The sequence below is a fragment of the Dermacentor albipictus genome, chromosome 1 (genome assembly GCF_038994185.2).
Source record: "Dermacentor albipictus isolate Rhodes 1998 colony chromosome 1, USDA_Dalb.pri_finalv2, whole genome shotgun sequence".
NCBI classification, from domain to species: Eukaryota; Metazoa; Arthropoda; class Arachnida; order Ixodida; family Ixodidae; genus Dermacentor; species Dermacentor albipictus.
The window spans coordinates 506748459-506774625 of record NC_091821.1 but is presented as its reverse complement, the minus strand read 5'-3'; the positions used below and the strand labels follow the sequence as shown (position 1 = coordinate 506774625).

General features: G+C 47.1%; 1 protein-coding gene across 2 annotated transcripts in view; it reads right to left on the bottom strand.

Moving 5' to 3' along the window:
- The window catches only part of LOC135907568 (proteasome adapter and scaffold protein ECM29), a 505292-nt gene that overhangs the window by 409382 nt on the left and 69743 nt on the right, over positions 1-26167 (bottom strand). For both annotated transcript variants that reach the window (XM_065439250.1, XM_065439249.1), the window contains exons 5-6: positions 19749-19790; positions 10852-10924 (exon numbers count right to left, since the gene is read on the bottom strand). In XM_065439250.1, coding sequence (XP_065295322.1) covers positions 10852-10924; positions 19749-19790 — 115 coding nt within the window. The remainder of the gene's footprint in view (positions 1-10851; positions 10925-19748; positions 19791-26167) is intronic.

Here is a 26167-nt window from a genome sequence, read left to right as displayed (position 1 = left end):
GAAATTAGTGGTCAGCCTTCGAGAAGAGCCTCGAGAAATGCTTTGCAAAACAGACAGAACATATGAACGAAATCTTCAATAGCGTGGTAGCTGAGCTCTCTGACCAAATGACACAAATGTTCGCTGCACACTTGGCGCGCATAGACGACACAGAAGCGAGGCTGCCGCCAGCTATGGGCAGGCCAATCAGAATGATGAGAAAGCCATTCGCTAGACAGCAACAACACAAGCAGCAGCAAAACATGCTCACAGACGTGGAGACACCGCAGCAGCAACCAAGTCGGCTCCATGGCGACGGGTTAAATTAAACACAAGCATCACCATGGCTACACACACAAAGAACCACACTAACACTAGGAAACAACAATACACAATCTGACAGTGGAACTGCCAGGGCTACAAGAGGAAGCAGGGTAATCTTCAGCAATTCATACGCAGCCGCGAGATGAAACTGGACGTGATCCCTTTACAGGAGACAAACCATCCAGTCAAACTAGCTGGCTACAGAGCCACAGACGCGACCGCGACAGACAACAGGCAAAGAAGGAAACGGGCTACATGGCGGGTGGCACAGGACTGGGGGCAGTGGTGGTGTGCCGGCCATCGTCCCCGCCACGCCGGTCGCTGCCGTGCTCGTTCGACGTAATGTCACTGTGGTGCAGCGCGAACTTGCCTGCGCAAAAATACCTCACGTGTTCGTAGAATGAATTCCCAAGAGCAACCTAGAACTCTTCGTCCTTAATGTGTACAGTTAACCCACGCTGCAGCACCGATTTGGGGAACTGCTCTGGGGGGTGCATGCGACTTCCGGCAGCAAGCCTCTACTTTTTGCGGGTGACTTTAGTGTGCCCGACAGAGCCTGGGGCTACGCTCGAGAAACACCCAAGGGCAAACACCTTTGGGAAGACTCGCAAGACCAAAGGCTTGAACTGATCGCAAATCCCACCGATCCTACATGCAGAGGGAGCAGTGTGAGTGTTGACACACTACCAGACCTCGCGATCGTCTTGAATGTAACCACAGCGCACTAGCAAAATACGCCGAAAGATTTGGGGAGTGACCACGCACTGATCGAGATCACGATAGGCACAGGCCCGAGTGGTCGTGGGACCAACCATGAAGGCAAAGGCCGTAAACTCAGACTCGTGAAGTGGGACACGTTCCGCAAGAAACGATAAGAAGCGGGGCGAGGCGACGAGCCGATTACGGACATAGGCGAGTGGACCGAGATGCTCAGAAAGGACGTAGACGCTGCAACGAGCGACGTTCCGCCCAAGGCGAACTTCAAAGTAATTGACAGCAGGCTCCTACACATGTGGGAAGCAAAGCGAGCACTCCTTAAGGGGTGGAAATGTCAAAGACATAATAAGGCGTTGCGCAAACGCATAGCACAATTACACAGAGACATCAAAGAACACGCACTCCAGGTATGCAGGGCACAGTGGGAAGACACATGCAACGGCCTCGAGAGGCAGATGACCAAGGCAGGTGCTTGGCGCCTCTTTCGACACCTATTAGATCCGGAGGAGACTCGGGCCCCTCAAGGCCACTAGACTCCTAGTCTGTTAAGAGATAATAGCGGCTATAACTTTCTCGGCGCAATATGTGACCATTACTTTAAGAAGGACGAAAGCATCCAGCACACCGAATACGATGGCGTCACAAATGAGAAACTGGACACAGAATTTAGCGAAGCAGAAATTCGGGTAGTCCTGTTGTAAGGGGGCTTTGGGCCTCATCGAGCTGCCTCTACTGGAGCAGCTTTTACTTGCAGCCTCCTCCATCAAGTAGATAAAAATAAAGTTGTTATTATTATTATACGAACTAAACACTTGATCGGCACCTGGCCCAGACAGGGTTACTAACAAGACCTAGACGACAAATCAATCTCCCAAATCGTGACCTACGTCAACGATTGCTGGTGAGGTGGCTCCCTTCCCGAAGCGTGGAAACGGGCCCCCGTTATCATGGTTCCTAAACCAGGCAAGCAGGTTACGCTCGATAATCTAAGACCGATTTCGCTTACGTCTTGCGCTGGGGAAGTAATGCAACACGCATTTCTCACCCACATGACCGACTTTCTTGAAGACCGTGACGCGTTGCCGCACCACCATGCTAGAATTCTGCCGCAATCTCTCTGCACAGGACGTATGGCTTCAGCTTAAACACTAGATTGTAGACGACAATAGCAGCTCCACTAAGGCAATTCTCAGCCTAGATATTAAAAAGGCCTTTGACAACGTTAAACACGAAGCGATCTTGAAAACAGTTAGAACACTAGGACTAGGCCAAAGAACCTATAATTACGTTGGAGATTTCCTCGTAGGCAGGAGCGCACGCGTTGTTGTCGGTGACGAGGAATTGCCGGAATTTGAGGCAGGCTCGTCCGGCACACCGCAAGGATCCGTCATATCATCATTACTCTTTAATTTAGTTATACTCAGTCTACCCAAGAAATTAACAGAAGTAGAAGGATTGCGTCACAGTCTCTACACGAATGACATCAACCTCTTGGTTCCCGGGGAAGGATGTGACGGACACATCGAGCAAACGCTACAGGCAGGAATAGATGCAGTCCAGAATTACTTGCGTGGAACGGGCCTCAAGTGCTCGGCTACCAAGTCCGAACTCTTAATCTACAAACCGACAAGGAGAGGTCGTAAAACCCTGCGTGACGAAGAACTGGAATACTCCAAAATACGTATTATATTGGCAGATGGTACTCTCGTACCACACGTAGACAAAATTAGAATCCTGGGTTACACCTGCAGGCAAATTACCATAACGAAGAGACGGTGCGAAGACTTCGTCGTTCGGTAGATGACACGATCCGACTCTTGCGTCGCATCACGAATAGACGCAATATTATGCGTGAAGACTGCGCGATCCGTCTCGTGCAGGCATACGCAATAAGCCACATAATGTATGTTGCCCCCTACCTGAAGTGGGTAGGGTGTGGAAAAAACAAGGTCGAATGCATGATACGAAAGGCTTTCAAGAGGGCGGTCAGCGTTCCACTCAATGTGAGCACTGACAAGTTTCTAGAGCTTGGACTTTACAACTCACTTGACGAGTTAATCGAGGCACACAAGGTAGCGCAATATGAACGATTATCAAAGAAAAAGACAGGTCGATGCATCTTCGAGTTGCTCGGCATCACGTACCACACTCAGCATGGAAAAAAGACGGCGGTTCCGGCCTCACTCCATGACCGCCTGATCATCCCGCCATTTTCAAGAACATGCACCCAACACACCACGCCGGGAGACGCAACAAACGAGCAAGCAACCTTCAGAAGTTTGACAAGAGCAATGAGGCAGTGTACATAGATGGTGCGTGGTATGGAGGAGGGAGAAGTGCACATACGATCGCCATTGTAGACCGCACGGGTAAGTGCCTCGCGAGCGCCATGGTGACCATGGGACACATAGAGGCAGCTGAAGAAGCTGCGATAGCCCTAGCACCCGCTGCGGTGCCGAACACTGCGATCGTGATCAGCGACTCGCAGGTGGCAATCCGTGGCGTCGCGCATTGTCGCGTCTCGCAGGAAGCGGCCCGCATACTCCAAATTTGCGACGACGTCGCCTCGTCATTGCCCTCGCACACCAAAATTCTATGGTCTTCCTCCTCTGGACCCCCGCAGATACTGATGTCCCCCTAGCGAGCAACGAGGCGGCCCACGCCACGGCTCGAGCTCCGCACATTAGGTGGCCGCCGCTGCCGCCCCCAAGAGAGGGGCATCAGATCTGCCGGATCGGGACACTACGACAGAAATGCAGCATTAAGAATCACAGTGGGCATGGGACGATTGCCTAACCACGTTCAGAGACCTCACCCAACGCTACAGACTCAAAAGACACACATTCCCGCTACGGCATGATAACTTAAAAAGAAAAGAGGCCGTAACTTTACAGTTCCTCCAGACACACACCTACTCTAGCCCCGCTGTCTTACATCACGGCTACCCGGGTTCACATCCAACAGATGAGTGTAAAGCTTGCGGACAGAGAGCAATGCTGCGACACATGCTCTGGGAATGTGCCGGCAACAACGGTACTGAAACCACCTCCGTTCGCGACGCATCCATAATCGTGGCTGTTGCCAGAGTACAGGAAGCCTCGAGCTCACTTCTTCCCAACGACGCCCTGGCTGCGGGAGTCACCGGGGACCTTCTCCATCGGCGTCATCCTCGCTGGGAGGCAGCTCTCAAAAGTTCTGATTTGGCAGACCAGCTCTGGGCAGTCCGGCAAGCTGAAGATGCCGCCCGAGTCCAAGGACTTAGAGCCGCCACCTGAGGCCACCACAACAAAACCTGCTGGACCATTCTTTAATAAAGTTTCATCTTCTTCTACGGAATGCGCCCGCGGGTATGCCCTTCTTTTTTTTTCCCTGTCAAAGGCGATATGGGGGGGTCAACTTACATTTGAGTCGACTTACAATCGTGTAAATATGGTATTTATCTATGCGTGCGGAAATAAAATTTATAGTTGAAATTTAGCGTTCTCTGTGTTTCTTTCTACGTCCTCGTTCAGTTGCGCTTACACACTCTATCATGGCCAGTAATGAGCAGGAACCGCACGCTCCATTTGTCACAAAGGAGAACGCGACACGGCAGCCATGGTGTAGATGTGGCAGCAAGCTGTGCAAGAATGCAATGCTGCCAGAGCGAAATGGGTGAAGTTTTATCACGGCTGCAGTTCGGCCTGTCTGGCCAAGAGTTTATGCACACTTAGCACCAAGCCCCTCTAGCCAGGCCGTGCCAAGCTTCAGCTACTTATCACCCTATACTACAGATGGTGGTAGTTGTCTGATCGGTCGACGAGTCCGGCGCTTACAATGTGTCAGGGAGCGGCCAGTGAAGTCGGATTTACCCTCCACTTTAAATGTGACCTGCAGCAACATGCCAATCAGTTGCTGCCGCAGCAATGGTGGACAAGTGCACGGTGAGCGAGTGCTTCTTCGTTTGTCGAAGGCACAAATGCAACATGCTTGCTTCAGTGAACCTGAACAGCATGCGACTGGTCAGCCAAACTAGTGTGCCGAACATCCTAGACTGCAGACTGCAGAAACTAGACTGCAGAACATCCAATTTCCACTGATGTAGCATAACTGCGCCATGTGCAAATCACGTTTGCGTTAAGCCAATACTGCACCATTAGCTTGGCCACCCCAATGCACTCTTCTTCGAGTGCAGGCATAACGCATCAAGGCCCTGCTGTTGAACATGGGACAACCATAAGCTGGCTAGACTCTGAGAATACCGCATATTAAACAAATGTCGCAGGTGCAGAACGGCGTTGTCACAGTGCATGAAGCAGCTAACAAAGTATGCTAACTTGGTGGCTAGCAGACGTGTGGGACCTGTTCGCTGATACACTGGAACGGAATACAGATAAAGTTCAATATAACAAAGTCCGTAATATCGGCAATTTGCTTCGCTATATTGGAATTTTGTTGTATTGAACTGCAACCTCTTATGCAAATAAGTACAGTCACCGATCGATGTTTCTTATTACTGCACAATGTGCCATGTTCAGAAATCATCGTTGTTAAATGCTGTGAGCACTTACATTAATGCCAAAAAGCAGCACGTCAAAAAAACATTGCGCTTATGTTTCAATCGGTTGTGTCAGTTTCCATAATGTTGTTTACCTTTCTGTTGTACTTGCTTCACTCTTCACGGCAGGGTGGTCAAAAGTGACTGCCTAGTTAGGAAGCATCTGATTTTATAAGTGACTGAAAGCCTCCTGCTGCTGTGGAAACATTCGAATAGCGACCAATTCTGAAAGTTTTTGAACATGTTGACAACATATCGGCCTCCCAATGAGCAACAATGAAAAGCACAACACTGCTGTGACTGCTAAAATGACATCATACCCGTTGCATTTACACATATCATAGCACAATTATTGAATTAATGCTCATCCTCCCTTTCCACCTACAATGGGACAGGGCTATCACTTAGCTGTCATTTTACCCTGGAAGCTCCGGTAGGAAGTTTGCAGTTTGCATTTGTGGGGATGCGCGACTCTCGCGCGTCCCCTGATGTTTTTCCCACATAGCACGTCTCCTGTAATGAAGCTTCGCCGCGTGGCCTGCGTGATGCCCGCGGCGGTCAGCGCAGCGCGAGAGATGGCGCGAGTGTTGCGCTGCTGGCGCCGCCGACAGGCGGGGTTACTCGGGCGCCGAGGGACAAGGCGCTGGCTCTTTCCCAGCGGGTCGGCGCACGGCGTGGACGTCACCTGCGTGCGCGCCGACCCATGTTTCTGCGAGACCGCCTCGCGTGGCTGCCTTCGAACGCACCACCGTTGGCGTGACCGAACACGCGAACGACCAGGCGTTGGGATCCAGCATGGGGCGAACATATTCGCTCGCTTCCGGTCGCGGTGAGTCGGACTTCTAGATTTGTCGCGCGCCCATCGGCATGTTTTGTGGATAGCAACTCGGCTAGCAGGCATTGATCTATGAAAGGTGCAATAAATGCCCTTGTGATTGTTTGCACTACTGTGTTGTCGTTCCTTTGTCCCAAGAGCACGGAGGAGAACCCCATATCTCCCACACATTAAACTGTTGATAAGAATCATAGCGTGTGCTCCAACTGTGGCCAGCGTCAGAGAAAGTCTACATAGCCAACTAAGAAGACAGCTGAGACAGCTTCAAGGCCATGTAATTGAACGCATTTCTAGCCGTCTAGAAGACAAACAGAATATGCTTCAGCAACGTAATATCACCTCGTGGCAACAAGAAAAAGTTGAGAAAAGCACACAATTTTTATATTTTAAGTCTTTTCACCTGCAAACCTACCAAAAATACAATGTAGCTTGCATTAAGGGCATAGAATAGCATGTCTACGTTTTCTTGTGCACAGACAACCTTCCTATCGGCTTTCCAAGCATCCTGCTCAGCCGCCATCTTTTTTGGAGAGGAAAGTAGCCTGCATCATTTGTTACTTTGATGCCGTTTTCACGAAGCTGTATACTTTGACATCTTCATGAAATTGGAACAAGACTTAAGATGGCCACTGTCCCCTTTGCCGTCTACGGCAAGTATTGGAACACAGCAATACTCTCGATCTTCTCGCCATGTACAGCACATGCAGGACTGCTAGAGCGTGCATGGAGCTCCAGGACCATATAAAATGAGTACATACTTTTTCTTTTATCCAACACCCATTTGGGAACTACCCAATACTTCAACTCATGCCTTGTGTGGCTCATTTCCAAATTTCAAGCCAGAAAGCAGTGCCTAGTGCTTGTGTGTGGCATGCCAAGCTGCACTTATTAGCAGTAAATGCTGGCAGAGATTGGCCTACATTCTAATGACCAGACCCTTTGGCCATTGCAAGAGCACACAGCATGGCTGCAAAAAGCCTTACTCCCGCAGCTATGTGCTAGTGGCATGCAATGTTGTATTCATCTTTGGCACGGGGGCTTCTGCTTCCCACGTCACCCAAGACTGGCCAGTCTTGGGCGCTGCGGGAGGCAAATAAAACTGTCCTCTATCAACTTGGGCTCTCAACTGTGTGTTTTTGTAGAGCAGCACTGTACATTTCGTAGGCCCAGCTCAGCAGATTATGCACAGTGACAGCTAACGCAGTGGTGCAGGTAAGACCAAACCCATGGTGGCCAGCGCTCCTGAGAGTACTGTAGAGACACACAAGGTCACTTGAAACTGAGTTACAAATGAGTTACTGAGAACCCATCCATGCAAGGGAGGATCAGATACATTGACAGCTGTTTTAATTGTGTGGAAAGACACACCCAGGTCTGTTTTTCTCCGACTAGACGAGCATTGTGGCATCCTGCAATGGCACATTACTGAGCAAAACAAACGCTGGTAAGCCGAGTGAATTAGTAAATGCTATGACTTTTGTGTACTTATGCATAGATCACAAGAGGCGGTCATCGTTTGTTTAGTTTTACCGACGCTGTGCGGCGTGGCGGTGGCGGCGCAGCCTCCGGTGTGTTGCAAGCGTCCTCCACGAGGCAGCTCCAGTAACCGCACCAAGTGCACAGGTGTAAAAGGGAAAGGGAAGGGCAGGCAGTTTTTGGCCCACGTCGCAAGCATTTAGTTAGAGGTTCACAATGCCGTTAGACGCGGCGGGCCGTTCATAGCATGCACGGTGCTCCTTTCATACTGAAAACAACGAAGTGAGGCCTGCTATCGAGGATGAGGGGCATGCGGCACTGCGCGAGTCTCTACACCAAATATGCCCAACAGTAGATTTGCAAACTGAATTATTCTGACGTTGTTCACTGATCAATTCGATTTGGCGGTATTCGCACACCCCTAGAAGTTTGTTTTTGTTTCTTTTTTTTCTAATACAAGATTATCTGTTCTTTATGATCATGAGATTTCAGTAGATATATGCAGTAGAAACTCGTGCATACATTTTTGGAAAAAAGAAAGTGAGAAAAAGCTACCAGCTGAGAAAACACACAATTCGAAGTCACTAAAAAATTTGGCAGACTCAAATGTAGTTTACATCTATGTACAGTCAATGACCAATTTTATGGTCACACAATTTCTTGGAGATGCCCAATAATTCTGATGCCTTCGTGGCACCGCCTCGTATCCCATAAAGCCAATGTTTAAGGATGTCTGAAATTTCGGACGTTGAAATCCTTCACCTTTTGATTTTCCAGGTTTTCTTGCCATGACTGCAATTTGGAAATGGCATTAACTGAAGCCACCACTCCTACCATCCTGATTATCTTGCAGCATTGTACCAGCGTTCTCACAGGCCAATACGTGGGCAGTCGTAACCACCACAGCAATGCTAGGCCTAACTGCTTCGACATTTGCTACCAAGCTTTCTGCTATTCAATGCTATGTCTTTCATTGGAAGAATTTGTTGCTGTCAGCAATTGCACTAACTCCACCTTCGTCATCCTCGTGGACGGTTTCGTAGCGCAGAAAGTATGACAAATGTTGCATAATGCCAATTCTCAAAAGTCGGCTTTGCCGCAATGCAAGGATGTCCCACGATCAAGCATATGCAATGTATTGCGGTGAAGCATACCAAGGATGGCAAGGGGTCACTGCCACAGGACACAGTATTTATTCTTTAATTATACAAGCTTGCACTCGCTGTATCCTGTCACAATATCAGCATTAATATGCTTAAGAAGTGTACTGGCATGCCTTTAAAGCTACATTGGACGTGCCTGTGGCGATTCGAGCCCTTGAAGGCCATAAAAAACTCACATTCATCTTTCAAGCTACCCAATGTTTCGAGTGTTTTTGTAGCACCTACGGAGTCTGAAAAATCACACATTGACTGTAATGCAAAGTGTAGCATGAAGCATTGCAGCACGAGACACCAAGGTGCACAGAGCTGGTAGGGCACGAGCAGCTCGAGATGCATCATCATTTTTGCGACTTCGACAAGCTTACATTTCCGCTCCTCAAATTCGACATGGGCCACGAGATTCATCATGATCATACATTTTAGCATGAGGTTTTGGCATCTCTATACTCGGCGGGAATCATTGCAACGTACATAAAGCTGGTGTGGCCCGAGCGACTAGACATGCATGTTGGCATTTTTCTACTGCGTAGTGCTTTACCATTGCAACTGGAAACCAAACAGCACATCGAGCTGGTGGATGACACCAGAATAAGATGCCTATGAAGCTGCCAGAGCAAAACACAACACTCACTTCTCACCACCTGCAGCAGGGAACAGCAGCGTGTTTGAGTTATCACCTATTAAAAGCAACGCCGCACGCTTCCAACAAAACGCCCATGCGCTGCGAAATAGATAGGTGCAGATGCTTAACGCAATTGGGTTGACAGTGATAGCTGTGAATGTGGCGTGCGATGAACCACAAGGAGATTTGTTTGTACCAAAAAAGGAAACTGAGTGCACAGCAGAGTTTTCACATGACACGGACAGGCGAGAACTGCAGAGAAGCTGCTGCGGCGCGCGGCTACTGTTCGGCACGCTGCTACTGCACATGCACATTGTGCTTTTTCTTGTTCACACGGGATCTCTAGCAACCGTAAAACGTATCATACGATCACAGTTTGGTGATTTGCTGGATCTAGTGCTAAAAGATTGTTTTCTGGGAACATACGAGTAGGTAAAAAAGAAGTGTAACTGTACTGGGTCATTTTTTGTTTTCGATCGCGAATGTTGGCGCTGGAAAATTGTATATAACGTATGGGGATGCGCGACTCTCATGCGTCCCCTGATATCTTGCTTTCCCGCATAGCTCCTGTCTCCTGCAATCCGGCTTCGCTGCGTGGCCTGCGTGATGCCCGTGGCAGTCGGTTTTGTTGAAGCGCAGTACGAGATGGCGCGAGTGTTGCGCTGCTAACGCCGCCTGCCGGCAGGGTTACTTGAGCGCTGAAAGGAGAAGGCGCTTCCTCTTTCGCTCGAAGTCTGCAAGCAGCATGGACGTGCCGCGCGTGTGCCGATCCATGCTTCTGCGAGACCGTCTCGCGAGGGCTCATGCGAACGCGCCACGGTTCGCGTGACCGTACACGCGAACGACCAGGCGATGGAATCCAGCATGGGGCGAACATGTCGCTTGCTATACGGTTGCGGTGAGTCCGACTTCCGCGATTTGTTGCGCACCCATCGGCATGTTTTGGGGATAGCAACTCGGCTAGCAGGCATTGATCTATGAAAGGTGCAATAAATGCCTTTGTGATTGTTTGCACTACTGTGTTTTCATTTCTTTGACCCAAGAGCACAGCTGAGAACCCCACAAACGGGACAGTATCAAGTAGAGGTTCTACTGTAAATGCTGATCCAACAGTGCTTTACACTGCATGAGATTGCTCTACAAGCCACCAACCTATGCAGCTACCATTGATTCAGCAAAAGGCACGCATGCTACTTACAGTGGGAGCACAGCTTCCAAGGTACAGGTTATAGAGACCCTTAACCAAGGTTTCATCATTCCAGTCAATGGCACTGCAAGCAAAGAAACATACATCAATCTCTCGGACAAAAGGTCTGGTGCTATCAACAAACCAAGTGTTATTTACACCCAGGAGCAAATGCATACATACCAGGGATTGTATGCAAAGCAGATTTTCTCCCTTGCCTGTGAATGCGAATTGAAATTGAATACTGCAGACCAAACTTGGCATTGCAAACTTTCCAGTGCACTTGTGAATTTCACTTTATGCACGTTAACTATGAAGAAATTTGTTTTTTTCGGCGACCCTGTGATCTGTACACTTTTTCTCATGGGTGTGCGTCATGTGTGACATTCCGTGGCAGTCTTACGATGGTGATAGTCATCACCAAAATTAAGTGACAAAGGTATGCTATGGCCTATAAGTGAGACTCAACTCAATAAAATACTCAATAACTCAATAAAAACAACGTGTTGATGATTACACTCCTGCGAAAAATACGCACCAGCAGCAAAGAATACGCTTCGTTGCTGCTACTGTGTATGGTTGACCTCTATGCCACCAGGTGGCTGCACCGTGCAGACCATTCACATTTGCCCTTCTGCTCATCTCGGCTCATCCCGTTACGACACAGTCAAGCGGCCAGACCCTGTCCTCTTGCGCTTACGTTTGCCCTAATACGGGACTCGCGAAACGCTATTGCGTTAGTAATCTTCCGGTGTAAAGTGACGGCCACAAACGCGCAAATCCTGGCGCCGATCAGATAGCGGCAGTCCGATGCGCAGCAGCCAGTTCACTCGTACGCTGCCTTGCAGAGGGACACGATGTCGCAGCTTGACATATTGCCAGTCACTACGTTTGCAGTCCACAAGGCAACAAAGTCGAATCATAGTGCTCGCGAAAAGACCGAGACCAACTTTTACCGCGGGGCTCTCGTCAAAATGGAGTACGTTGTAACACAAGCAGACGACACTTGCTGTGTGCCAGAAGTGCTTAAGTGTACTGAAAAATTGTTCTTGTGCATTCTCTTTATGCTACTTTCTTTTTATAAAACAAGTTAACTAACATTCCAACTATTACGAAGATCATTTGTTTACCATAGAGTTGGAAAAATTATCGATCACGCGCCCTGGTCAGCCAATCGGATAGCTCGCCCCACTGACGTCATATGGGTGATTTCGGTCATATGGGTAGGGGCGGCTTAAAATTCCGCCGAGCAGTGCGCTGCGATCGGCAGCGATGTGCATTTTTAAAACATTATAATAAATTACATGCTTTACGCAGAGCGCTTAGATGTGTCAATTAATGATCAGAATGACCTACTCTAACGACTCAGTACATTTGTAGAAAATCGTCAAAAGCGTTTCAGGGTCCCTTTAAGAGTATGCAGCCCCTGGAACACGTGCATGACCACAGAGTTGTGAGGCATGCCATGTGAGGACCCACAAGCAAGCTCAAAATGGTGTGCACACAGTCATCAGAAAAATGAAACGAGTGAGAAACTTGGAGTAATGAAATGTTAGATAGCTAAACTAAATGCCATCAGTCCTTGTGCACTTGTCCTTGTGCAAGAAGCGTAGATGCGACAGTATCGCTGATTTGGAGTGCCCACCTGTAAACTAAGTACTGTACTTATTTGGTTATAAGGTGAGAATGCAGTTTAAGAAAAGAAACTTAAGCATGAAACTCAAGAAAAGGATATTAAAGGAACTCTGAAACAACTTTGACAATCTTGCACAAACATATTGAGTGATTAAGGTAGGCCCTTCTAATCATTAAGGGATGCATTTAAGCACTCTGCGTAAAGCATGTACAGTGAAAGCTCGTTAATTCGAACTTCAATAATTCGAATTTATGGATAATTCGAACTATACGATTTCGTCCGGCCAAGCTCCACAGAAGTCTATGTATAAAAAAGTCCGTTAATTCGAACGCGAGAAGGTTCCCTCACGGATAATCCGAACTACGCTCGCCTGGCACACGGCCAGAGAAACGCGCCTACTGCCTACACACAAGGCTGTATTGCCTCCGAAACGGAGAGAACGGCGAGAGAAGGCAAAATCGGAAAGAACATCTAACCGACGCGAGGTCAGCCAGAAGGCAGCGGCGGCTACCGCCTCTCCGTTCTACGTAACCTCCGAGACTTCTTGCCCGTTGCGAATTTCGGAGGCTTTGCAAATCTTGTACAGCTGCTAATGTTGTGCGGAGATGGCACGGCAAGCGCCAAAACACAGCGAGTCAAGTACGTCGCAGCTGCGCTTGCAATCAAGAACCAACGAATCAGGGCCTTCGCCACCTTCACATGTTCAGCGTCTTTGTCTCGGCAGTCTTCATCGGTTGTGCACCTCTGTTTTCAGCTTAGGAGGTATCGGCCGTGGCGATTCGTTCGTTTCGGTGGACATCGGTGGTGTGGCACAGTCGGACCCAGAGCTTCGACTTCAAGATGGCGTGTGCCCGCGGCACACGCCATCACTTTCTGACACGCCAAATTTCTGACATGCCCTACTGCTTCCAAATCGCAGTGTACTGTTGCTCTCCTTCACTTTCGTTAGTTCGAACTTTCGTTAATTCGAACTGAACCGGCTTCCCCTTGCGGTTCGAATTAACGAGCTTTTACTGTAATTTATTATAAGGTTTTAAAAATCTACATCGCACCTACCCCCCCCCCCCCCCTATCAATTGCAGCACACTACTCCCAAGTTTTCAGCTGCACCTGACCAAGTGACACAAGGTGACCACATAACATCAGTAAGTCGAGCTATCCGATTGGCTGCCCAGGGTGCGTCATCAATAATTTTTCCAACTTTATAGTGAACAAATATTGTTCATAATAGTTGGAATGCAGTTAATTTGTTATTATAAAAAAAAGTAACAGAAAGAGAATGCACAAGGAGTTAAGGATACCGCCAAAACGGATCCTCAGCAAAGAATAGTTGACAGAACAAGATTGTAAACATGCCAAAAGTGCTCGAAAACGTTACACGGCCACACAAAAAACGTTTTTGTATGCAACTAAACCAATGCTCTCCGGTTGGTGCGAGTAGCCAGTGCCTCAGCCATCTGCGACAGACATCTTTTATTTCTTTCGGAACGGAGCAACCTGTGCCTATTCAGAAGAAAACTGTTTTGTTTGGCATATTAATGCATATTCAAGGCGTACACGTCAATTTGATGTGGTGAGTTCTTGCGGTTTTGTGACGTCGCGTGACAAGCAGGTGAGGTGGGTGTCACCCGAAAACTTTTAGCCAATAGCCGAGTGCTAATGGCAAAAAGGCATCGAACCATAAACAACCATTTTTCTTTTGTTCTTTCCAGTCATGCATGATCAGTGCGTTCACATCATATGTGATGGGAAGCTATTGCAGTTTTCATGATGTCGCGTGACAGACAGGCAAAGTGGGGGTGGTTCAAAAAAACTTTTGACCAATGGCGGAGGGCTGATTGCAGAATTGGAACAGAAAAGCTTGGAATAGCTTTATGTTATAGCGCCCCAAGTCAGCATGCTGCCTTGCTACAGCATCATCATATTGTAGGCACCGAAACATCCACAGATGTAGAAGCGTTGTCGAGGCGACCAGCATCTACTGCTCAACAGCAAAATTTGCGTCGCAAGTGGCATCCGAGAGATGGATGGAGGAAAAGGGATGTGATGCTGACAAACTTCAGTCAGGAGCACAAACCTCTCAAAAAGGGCACAACAATTGCATACATCGAGGAAATTGTGGAAACAAGTAATGTGTTTGTCCTCTCGAATTTTGCCGCATTTGCCTCGAAGGCCATAGTTACCGAACCAGCCCTTCACATCAATCAGAGTCTTCCAAGGCATATGCAAGAAATGCTAAAGAAGCCTCCTCCAGCTGTACAAGGACTGCTTTTTGTCGCCATCAAAGATTGGAAAAAATACCAGTTGCTAAGCATCACAAAATCACCGAGTAATCCATCTGAACACTCCGTCAAAGTCCATACCAAGTTTCAACAAGAGAGCAAAGGCCCTAAAGCAGCAAGTAGACGAAGTGCTCCGCAATTATTCGACTGTTGAATAGCCCATGAGCGTCTCCTGTTGTCTTCGACAAAAAGAAGGATAGCGGTCTGCACTTTTCCATCAATTCTCATCGCCTCAACAAAGTAACGAAAAAGGATGTATACCCACTCCCACATATAGACGACGCATTGGACCAACTGTGCGATGGAAAGTACTTTTTGTCGATGGACCTCAATACAGACTACTGGCAAATTGAAGTTGACGAGAGGGATTGAGTGATGACCGCCTTGAATCACACCGAATGGCCTCTATGAATTCTGCCACATCTACCTCAATGACCATAGTTGCCGAACCAGTGTTCGAGAGAAATCTGAGCCTACCCATAAGTAAGAAACAACAGCTTGAAAGTCTTCTCCTACAATAGAAAGACTGTTTTCTGATGTCATCGAAGATTCAGCAAACACCACTTGCAAAGCATAGCAAAATAACTGAAGAATCTGCTCGACCACTCCAACAGAGCCCTCACTGAGTGTCGACGCGAGAACAAGAAGCTATAAGGCAACAAGTCAACGAAATGCTGTGCGATTCCATCAGACAGTCATTGAAAAGCTCATGGGCATCTCCTGTGGTCTTAGTGAAGAAGAAGGATGAAACTCTGCAGTTCTGCATCGATTATTACTGTTTGAACAAAATCACCAAGGATATATACCCCCTCCCACGAATGGACGATGCATTGGAACAACTCTGCAATACAAAGTATTTTTTAGCCTACTGGCAAATCAAAGTTGACAAGAGGAATTGAGAGATGACAGCCTGTATTACACAGGATAACCTCCATGAATTGAAGGTCCTGCCATTCGGTCTTTGCTCGGTGTCCGCAATGTTCTAGCATTTGATAGACACTGCGTTGGATGGTTTGAAGTGGCATACCTGTCTTGTGTACCTTGATGACATCGTTTTTTTTTTTTTTTGAAAGTTTCGATGAGCACTTGAGACACCTTGAAAGAGTACTAGAGGCAATTAAGTCATCCAGACTCACTTTCAAACCAGAAAAGTGTCGCTTTGTATGTAAAGAGCTGCTGTTCCTGGGCCATGTAAATCAAATCTGGCGTACGCCCCGACCCACAGAAGAAATCTGCCATCACCAAGCTCCAGCAGCCAATCAACAAGAAGGCAGTGCACAGATTCCTTGGCCTGTATGCCTACTTAGGGCGCTACTTCAAGGGCGCTACTTCAAGTTGAAGTGGGAAACGCGGCAGGCCGAAACATTTCAAGAATTCATATATACAATAACATATTGCATATATATTGAACAATAATAGCGTATTGCACATAGCTTATGTATCGACAATGTTCAGACATGACTCATTCAGCACGTTCATCATGCACCCTCTAGCACAATCCTACATACCAGCAAGGCACGAGACACTAGACAAGTGCTGTGATCGCAAAATGCAGCGGCCTCAATAAAACTGTCTGTCTATATGCTTTGTCCGGGTAGACAGGAGCGATGGAAATGATAATGCGATGCAGACAGACAACAGCAACAAAAGCAGCGCATATTTTGTAAAGTGCGAAAGCATGTGTGAAGAGTGGGCTCATCAGCTGCCGAGAGGCGCAAAGTTCGTGTAGCATCACTACTAGATCACTAGATCGTGCAAGTTCTAGGATCTAGGTCGATGTAGATGTTATGTAGTGGTGTAGATGTAGATGTAGATCTACCTAGATGTAGAACCTACATCTAGGTAGATCTAGATGTAGGTTCTAGGAAGTTCTGCAAATGTGCTTATCACTAAGCCAAATTAGTTTGTTGCTTGCACCAAGATATGCGCCATAAGGGTAGACAATACTGTACACTTTGATTCCTAGGCACCCAAATTACCTATAGCTTGCAATATTCTTGTTAAGCAATGCTAATAGATTCCAGAGCATGTCCAGCACTGTGTTTTCTTGCACCAGACACAGGTATTTATTAGTACAGTACAGGTATTTATAAGTCACCAGCGTTAGGGCCGACTGTCAGAGCAGGGCGCAGACTCTCAGCATCAGTGGCATTCCCCAAGCAGAGAGCTGGAGGGATTGACACACTAGAAAGCGTTGGAGAGGATGGCACACTATAGCATTGTTCTTCTTTGCTACATTTACTCCTGAATATGAAAAGGGAGCTGTCCGGCGACCTAACAGCTCCTCTCTATGAGTGGATAGTAGTACGGTGTGAGGTGCTCAACATTGACAATGTCTCGTCCCCAATGGTGCATGTCCTGAAGACTGTTGAATGTGTTCAATCACATAGTTGACGGGGCATGTGCATTCGGTGATATGGTAGGACCCTTCATACTTTGCTAGTAGTTCTTAAGAGAGAACAGGCGCAGTGGAAGGAACCGAGAGCCACACAAGCGCTCCAGGGAGGAAGGTAGGCACAGAAGCAATATGGACGGCTGGACTGGCTTCTGACAGTTGGTGCTGCACTAGGCAGCTGCACTTGATTACAATAATGTGCAACGTGATCGGCATAGCCACACGCAAAGCATATTGGTCAGTTGTCGGGAGTACGCCACCGGTTTGTTGGGGCAGGTCCTAGCCACGTGAAAGAACGCGTAGCATGGGACAGCTGCTGATATGACTGCATGGACGGCTGCAGTCGGGGCTTAGGCACGACATCGGCATATCTGAGAGGCATACTTGGAGAGAGTGGTTGGGTCCTCGCGACGACTTCAGCATAGCCGAGTGGGGCAGCCATGGGGACCTGTTGGGGTGTCGCAATGACGTCAGCATGGCTTAGTTGTGCAGCCGCAGGAAAATGTTGGTGCTGGTGTGGCAAAACCTTGGCGATTTCTTGCTCAGCCATGCGATGGAGCAAAGGCATAAAATTAAAGGCAGGCTGTTGCATGTGGCAGCCAAGCAAAGGTCATCAAGGAGAGCTGGCGTGCAACTTCGTCCCAGACTAACACTTTCATTTCTACAAGCAGCACTGACTGGTCAGAGAGGGTAGACTAACACTTTTATTTCTACAAGCAGCACTGACTGGTTGGAGAGGGTAGCGAAACCAGCAATGTGTTCGTCGCGCAATGAGGGGTGAAGTGTCGATGACCGCTGCCTGCGTAGCTCCTCGTAGCTTTATCATAAAGTGACGATGTTAGTCACTGGCTGAGGATTCCTTGCAAGTAGCATGTTAAAAGCATTGTCCTCTATCCCTTTCATGACATTTCGGATTTTGTTGGACTCCAACATCATCGTGTTGACTCTTTTACACAAGTTCAGAAAATCTTCAATGTAGCTGGTAAATGATTTACCCAGCTGCTGTGCACATTCTTGCAAACGCGATTCCATGCGCAGCTGGCACACAGCAGGGCGACCAAACACAGCCACTAAAAAGGTCTTGAACGAGCACCATGTCAGAAAATCAGTCTCATGGTTGTACAGAGACTGGCCACACCTGCGAGATAGAAGAGCACATTGCTCAGTTTTGCAGGATTATCCCATTTGTTGTGGGCGCTTACCCTCTAATATGTCGTCAGCCAGTCCTCTACGCTAGTGTCGTCAGCGCCGCTGAAAATTGCACGGTATCTGTGGCGAAGCACACAAGAGTACATGACTGACTGAGGAGGCGCTTGATGGGATAAAGTGGTGTTTGCTGGGATGAGTCTTCAAGCATAGTTCGAAGTTCCAGGATTGACGCTGTATGCCAAAGCAGTCTCCAAAACTTGTAAAGATGTTTCTTAGTCACCAGCGTTTGGGCAAACCGTCAGAGCAGGGCATGGACTCTCAGCGTGAGTGGCGTTCCCCAAGCTGAAGAGATTGACCCTACAGAAAGCGCTGGAGAGGAAGGCCCCAACTATAGCATTCCTCTTCTTTGCTGCACACCAAACTTGAGCATTAAACTGTGCGATAAATTTTCTGATAGTCAATATCTAATTTGATATTCAGGTTTTGTTCCTTGATTGAATTCAATATTCGATTAGAAATCTACTACAGTTGACATTCATTATTCAACTCTGACAGGAGCGATGAAATTGATTGAATTATCCAGCTGGTTGAAGTAAGCAAGGTTTAGAAAAACACCAAAACAAACCACCAATTATTTTCGCAGTAATTGCCCGTTTCTAACACACTCGCGAATCAAACACACACCCACTTTCTATGTGTCCAAAGTAGTAAACTAACGTAGAAATTACATTAAGCTTCCTAAACAAAGTAGAAGTCCGATGCACACCCAATTTTTAGCAAGAATAATTGCAGCACAATGGCGGCCGGTTCTCTAAAGTCAGCTTCGCCGCACAGTTTAAAGTCGGCTTCGTCGCAGTAATTTCTTGTGTGAAAAAGCATATGCACACCGCAAAGGTGATTTTCATTTCGTACGGATTAGATCAGGCAAGCAATTTTCAGCCCATTTGTTTTTTAAAAGTGCACATTAAAACCGGGTATATACCATAATCAGGCATTCTGAGCTAAGGTAATTTCTTGAGAATATTCAGGCCAAAAATAAGCATTTTCGAGAGGAGATGACGTGTGTTCAATACATTCACTCTCCCCTAAGCTTCACCGAGACAGGCACTGCCACTAAAAGGCACCACTGTTGAGGTCACCATATGGGTCAGGCATGCGCATGCTGACCGGTAAAGCTTGAATTATCTGGCAAAGGCCAAACTGAGGATCAAAATAACAAAAGTTTGGGTCCATAGAAAAGCATAGACTCCAGCCAGGACCTACAACCGTGAGTGAACGAACTGAAAAATCGAATTAACTAGAGACAAATTAATGGAAGTCTACTGTATCTGGTATTCACACATCCCTCATTTTCAGCATTCACGCGACTCGTAACTGCTTTTTCAGCCGCAAAATAGCAGCTAGAAAGTATGCTTAAATAGGCCACAATGACCGAAGGCATACATACGTTGACAACGTCTTCATCTTCAATTCAGCTGCACTGGCAACACTGCAATAAAGCAGAAAGACATTCAACTTTAGAGACAAAGGCAAATTGCCTGACAGCTCAATAAGGACAGTGGTAAGTCAGTGTAGTGAACAAACATCAATTTAGCAGACTACAATACAGCCGAATACACTTACAACATTCAAGTACCAAGAAAATTCCATTGTTACAACCGATAATTGCTATGAGGCCATTCCATGCAAAACGTCGCAGACACCAAAAGTGACCATCATTGATTTTCTTGAAAAAATATTGGGCTAGATGCCTATTCTGCGAGTAAGGTTTCACCAAAGTATTTTCGTTGCAAAAGATGTTTTTATCGCGTGAGTGTCCTTTGAGATTTCTATAAGAAGCAAAAGTTGGTTGGAGGTACATGTTTTTTAATCAGGTCTGAAACTAGGTGCAATAACAAATTTTATTTTAGACCATTGTATTGCATATTTCTTTCATATGACGTCATAACTGAATGCACTTTGGAATTTTCCATACTTATTTGGCTCAGTAAAAAAGCCATAAAAGTTGCATTTTTCGAAATCTTCGGTAAATTGCATTATTTCTTCTACTACCATAATTTTCTCCTGTTTTGCCAGTTGCTCTAGTGTATGCTAAAAATAATTTGCAATTGTTAATGAATATATTTTTTGAGAAATATACCTACAAAATTTTCAAGAAATGAATTTCTTGTGATATTCAGACCAATTTTAAGCATTAAGGCCTTCCAGATAAAAATATGTCAGATAGCTCAATATACGCACTAACCTCTTAGCTTGCGATTTAGAAATTTTCCTTCGGGTAAATTTTGTCTGAAGTGAAACAATTTTTGAAGTAAACAACCAATACCACCAGTAGGCACCCTGCATATGTGTCACAGCTCTCCTCGTCATCTGCTTGTCATCATCTGAGCATTGCTGTCTGCCGCCCAGCAGACGGCGGCTAGTATATGGGGTGGTGATTTTTCAGTTTTACGAGATCTTTAAAAATCACCCGTTGCAGATACCACAATTCTAGTCCTTGAGCTGGATAGGGCCATGCAGCGGGGGTTCCTCGCTGCCACACGCTGATCCAGGCGGCCATGTCTTGTGTCGCTGCACTCTGACACTACACAACAGATGGCGGCACCAGAAACTAAGCCACTCCCCAAAACCAGCCGAAAGCGACCCCGTTAACTCTATTAGCATATTGTCACATGGGCCTGGTATCGGTGGCGCTCGGCAAGTTTTGTGGTAATTGACGGCGCACATTGCTTTGTGAACCCACACAAGTGGTGGGTTCACTGTCTGGACCTTGTGGGGATGCACTACTCTCCCGTGTCGCTTGATATGTTGTTTCCTCGCGTAGCTCTCATCTCCTGTAATCCGCCTTCGCCACGTGGCTTTCCTGCAGCAGTCGGTATGCTTGCAGGGTAGTATGAAAGATGGCGCGAGTGTTGCTCTGCTAATGCCACCTAACTGCGGGATTACTTGGGCGCAAAAAGCAGAAGGCTCTTCCTCTTTGGCTCGGAGTTAGCAAGCGGTGCAGATTTCCTAGGTATACTTTGTGGCCCAAAATAAATTTCTTGAAAAGGGACAGAAGAAAGGGAGACAGTGTAGGCCAGAAGTCCTTTTGGAAGCGGTGCAGATATTCTGCGCTTGTGCGGATTCATGCTTCTGTGAGACCGTCTCACGAGGTCTACCCTGGAGTGAACGAACATGATCGTTCAAACACACCACCATTCGCATGACTGTACGTGCGAACAACCAGGCGTCCAGCATGGGGCAAACATATTCGCTTGTTATCTGGTCGCGGTGAGTCGGACTTCCGCAATTTGTCGCGTGTCCATCGGCATGTTTTGTGGATAACAACTTGGCTAGCCGGTATTATACTATGAAAGGTGCAATAAATGCCCATGTGATTTTTTGCACTATTGTGTTGTCATTTCTTTGTCCCAAGAGCTCGGGTGAGGACCCCCCAACCTACGTATAATTGTTTTGAATGATTGCCAAATCACATGTTATTTCTCATGCCTTGAACGAAAAAACCAGTCAAAAACACAAAGGACAAGAGGAGAAGTTCACACCACAACGACTGGTGTGAACTCGTTGTCTTGTCCTTTGTGTTTTTGACTGGTTTTTTCATTCAAGTATGTACCAACTGGCCCAGATTTCAACCCTTCTCATGCCTGTCTAGTTGAGATATTGTCGCAAAGAAAAAGAAGGGTGGGGGAGGGATCATTTTAGATTTTTTAAATCTAAGCACCGCCCATCACTTTGGGCATCGCTATCGTGAAAAGAGGAGGGTGCTTAGAATTGAGTAAATATGGTAGCAGAAATGTGCAGTGTCATACCTTCAATTAAAATGTTTACAGTTTGTCCACAACTGTTGCCATATCTAATAGTAGCACTTCTTTTATTGAACAAACCTCAAATCAAGCACGCTTTTTTAGAGCATCTTTCCTTCCTCCTGTGATTATCCCATATATGCAAGCTGCCGTGAGGGAAGAATGGCTATTTTTCACCCGCCGGGATGTCAAGGCATTGGCTTTACGTATTCTCTGGTCTCCTTTTTCTACCATACTATCTCCCATACTATCTCCCCTCTAGGCTGTTGCATGTGAGTACAAAATAAGCACTGGAGCTTGTGCAATGCTTTTACGGGGCTAATGCATAATTACACCGTCCAGAGGGCAATGTGTTGAGGGTCAGCGTGTTCTTGAATGCATTGTGACAATGACCACAGGGTTCCAGAGGGGATTGTGGCGACACCCAAAAAGTGCTTGCTGGAAAGGGCCCAGAAACGCCTCTCCCAAGTCCCTGTCGTGTACATTATACATGTTCTTAACCACCCCGTGACCCATCATGCAAGACAGCGACAACAGTGGAAAAGTTGTGGGAAGAGGCAAAGGAACTTTCGTTTTAAGAAACATGAGCCTGCGTGCTATACAACTTCGCTTCATTGTCAACCTTGCACATCTCTCTCCCATACCTCTTTCCCCTTGCAGAAGCGTCTCTCATCAGAGAATCACAGACCCTCACACTCCCTAATGATGCAATCGTTCATCACATTGACTGTTAACCATGTGACCCCATCTGTAAAGTCCGTGGGCAGCATCCTAATGCAGTATACACGTACTAGAAACGTCCACATGCCCTCTCACCACCCCACATCATCACATGCACCAACATCCCCTATCCATGTTTTACATGTGAGCAAGCTGGGCCGCAACCTCTGTGGATGAAACCATGGTTGCTACCGACACATTTGTGGATAGCGACTATGCAGTTCTGAAGGCATGCGACCGATGCTTGTGCCGAGTCAAAATGAAACTACCATTTGCCTCAACCACTGCAGAAGAAACCGCGATCGCTATCGATGCATTCATAGACGGCGATCTTGCAGTTCTGAAGGCACATGGCCAATGCATGCACCAATTCAGCATGAAACTGTTGTTTGCCACAGCTGCTGTGCACGAAACCATGGTGGCTATCGTCGTGACCACGGATGGAAATTACACAGTTATGAAGGCACGCGGCTAACGGTGTTATGTTCCGGTAGTAAACACAAGAATAAAGGCTTTAAAGGCACAAATAGGCACGAAGCGTTCCGGCGTTGCTGTCATTCACATGCGATTGCTGCTGATGACTATGGCAATGCGAACTCTACCGGTTCATCTCAGTTTGACACTAGTATTATTTCTGCTCTCTTGCGTCCCACATTTGTGGCGCTCCATGCTCGCCAAGCTCCGAGAGTTGCCCAAATGAATCTATGTGTGACCAAATATGTGTGAATTAATAACAGTTTGATTGTGTTAAATAATGTATAAGCCCGTTGGGACAAGAGTACAAGTCTGAATTATTCAATGCATGATAGCGACTTTCTGACAATGATGCAAAGAGAGAGAATAAATTTTATACAGAACAGCACGCGAGCAAATCAAGTGTACGTAGCTCCACCACTCTGCAGTGTGTGGCCCCCTCAATCCAGGAATTCAGCAGCCTTGACATCCTTTCTCGCTCAGTTAATCAGTTCAAGCTAGTCTGTCGAGTCTTGAGCTGGACAGCAGTGCCTCCCATTGCTGTGTGGTGGGTTATGTTATGGGTATGAGCTCTCGTGTGCTTGCGCCTACCTATACCATGTGGTAGAGCATTGCACATTCCTCGCAGGGTGCACATGAATAAGTACGTAGCATAGGGTGTATGGCATCATACCGACTCAAGTGTAGATATGCGTTTGTTTGAAGTTTCCGCTATACTACAGCTTCCTCTTGTGTGAGAGTGTTATGTGGCGGCAGTAGTGTTTTTCGTGACAGGCAATAGTGTTGTCTGATGTGCCTGCCATCATCATCTTTGTGTCGCTGAGCCACTACCACTGACGACGCAAGGACGATGATGGCAAAACAACGACGGCATAATCAGGATTGAATGATGACAGTATAAGCACAACAGAATGATGAAGGGTTGACAGTGATGGAACAATGAAGGCAGTATGATGACAATAATGGAATGATGATGACTGCCTGACGAAAATGGCACAATTCCAATGTCATGATGAGAGTTCGATGACAAAGTTTACATAACGACAGATATGACGATGGAACGACCACGACGACATCACAACAACGGTGTGACATCAAACGCATTGAGATGACCGTATGACGGCAACAAAATGACAACAACATGACAACTGTATGATGAGCATGGGATGCCGATGAGTCTACGATGACAATAAGGTGATTACGGCTGTATCACAAAGCCTGCATGATGACGATGGCATGAGGACGACAGCATGACAAGAGTCGAATGATGAAACCGGAGTGGCGACGTTGCAACAACTACGACGCCATCACGAGCACATACCTAGTGGACGAAGTTAATATAAAGCTTGGGCTGCTGGTTCAGCGTAAACAGCGTGACGACAGGATGACGAGAATTAGAGCACACAGCTGAAATAATGACGACAGAACCACGACGACGGCATCACAACCGCGAGCGCATACCTAGTGGCCCAAGTCGGTACAGTATTTAGGCCAGTAGGTCGGAGCAAGAGACTAGATGGAAGGACAGATAGCAAGATAGGCCTTTTTTTTTTAATTACATAGATAGGTTCAAAACACCTGAAGTAGATGAAGAATGCTAAGTGTATTAAAACACAGTAAACGAATTCAGCAGATTCAACAACTTGGAATCTATATACAGCAAAGCGTTGTGCGAATGCATAAAGAGCTGAAGCACAAGTACACACATGCACGCGTGCACACACCCACAAGCACACAAAAATTAAACTGAGCCTTACCGAGCCTTCTATTAAGCAGAGTTGCTGACCAGTGGCGAGTACGATGGATACCTTGAATGCATCACGCTTTCAGAGGCAGCATGCGCGTACATTTAATAATAATAATAATATTTGGGGTTTTACGTGCCAAAACCACTTTCTGATTATGAGGCACGCCGTAGTGGAGGACTCCGGAAATTTTGACCACCTGGGGTTCTTTAACGTGCACCTAAATCTAAGCACACGGGTGTTTTCGCATTTCGCCCCCATCGAAATGCGGCCGCCGTGGCCGGGATTCGATCCCGCGACCTCGTGCTCAGCAGCCGAACACCGTAGCCACTGAGCAACCACGGCGGGTGCGCGTACATTTGTAGCACAATTCGAATCCATTCTATGCGCACGAAGCGTTTACTTCCTCATTACCGTTCAGCCACAGATGCGCAAAGGCAAGCTTTCTGGTTCTTTTTATTTCTTTACCCAACAGGGCTAGCGCCACGGATGAAAGTGCCATCTGGTAGTGCTGCAAGGAACGCAGCGGCACGCGTGCTCTGCTGTAATTGGTTGGCCTGTTTGGCAAGAGAACAGCCAGACTGCAGCTCCCACAATCATGAAACCCAGCGAGGTTTGGAAAGAAAAGCTTCGCTTTTAAAAAGGGCAAAACTGTGTGACACAAGCATGTTTACCTTCAATGTTGCAGGACTACTAGAAGTAATCATTGATGTGGGATTGCTTGGTACGGTAGTTCACTGAACCAAGGGTCACGGGGTCGTATTCTTGGGCGATGACTTTCGGGGATAATTTCACTTTCGCAAGAATCAGCACTGGCCACATTGAAGTATATGACTGACAGCGCTCCTGAAACTGTACAAAGATAACAAGCTTAGCATAATGCCAGAAATACTGCCAGCCTTCCTCGCAAGTCTCGTGAAATATCGACAAACTGATCCCTCCAGAATACTGCCCCTAATCTCTAGCCCGCTAATCATGCACAGCATCTTGCAGTCACCACCGCTAACCTCAACAAAGCTGTCAACAACGTTCAGGGAGTAGATAACCATCGACAAAGTGGGTGCACGAGTGGGTTCGTTCATTCCTGCCAATGCCTAACGGACCCCCTTGGTGACTTCGTCTTT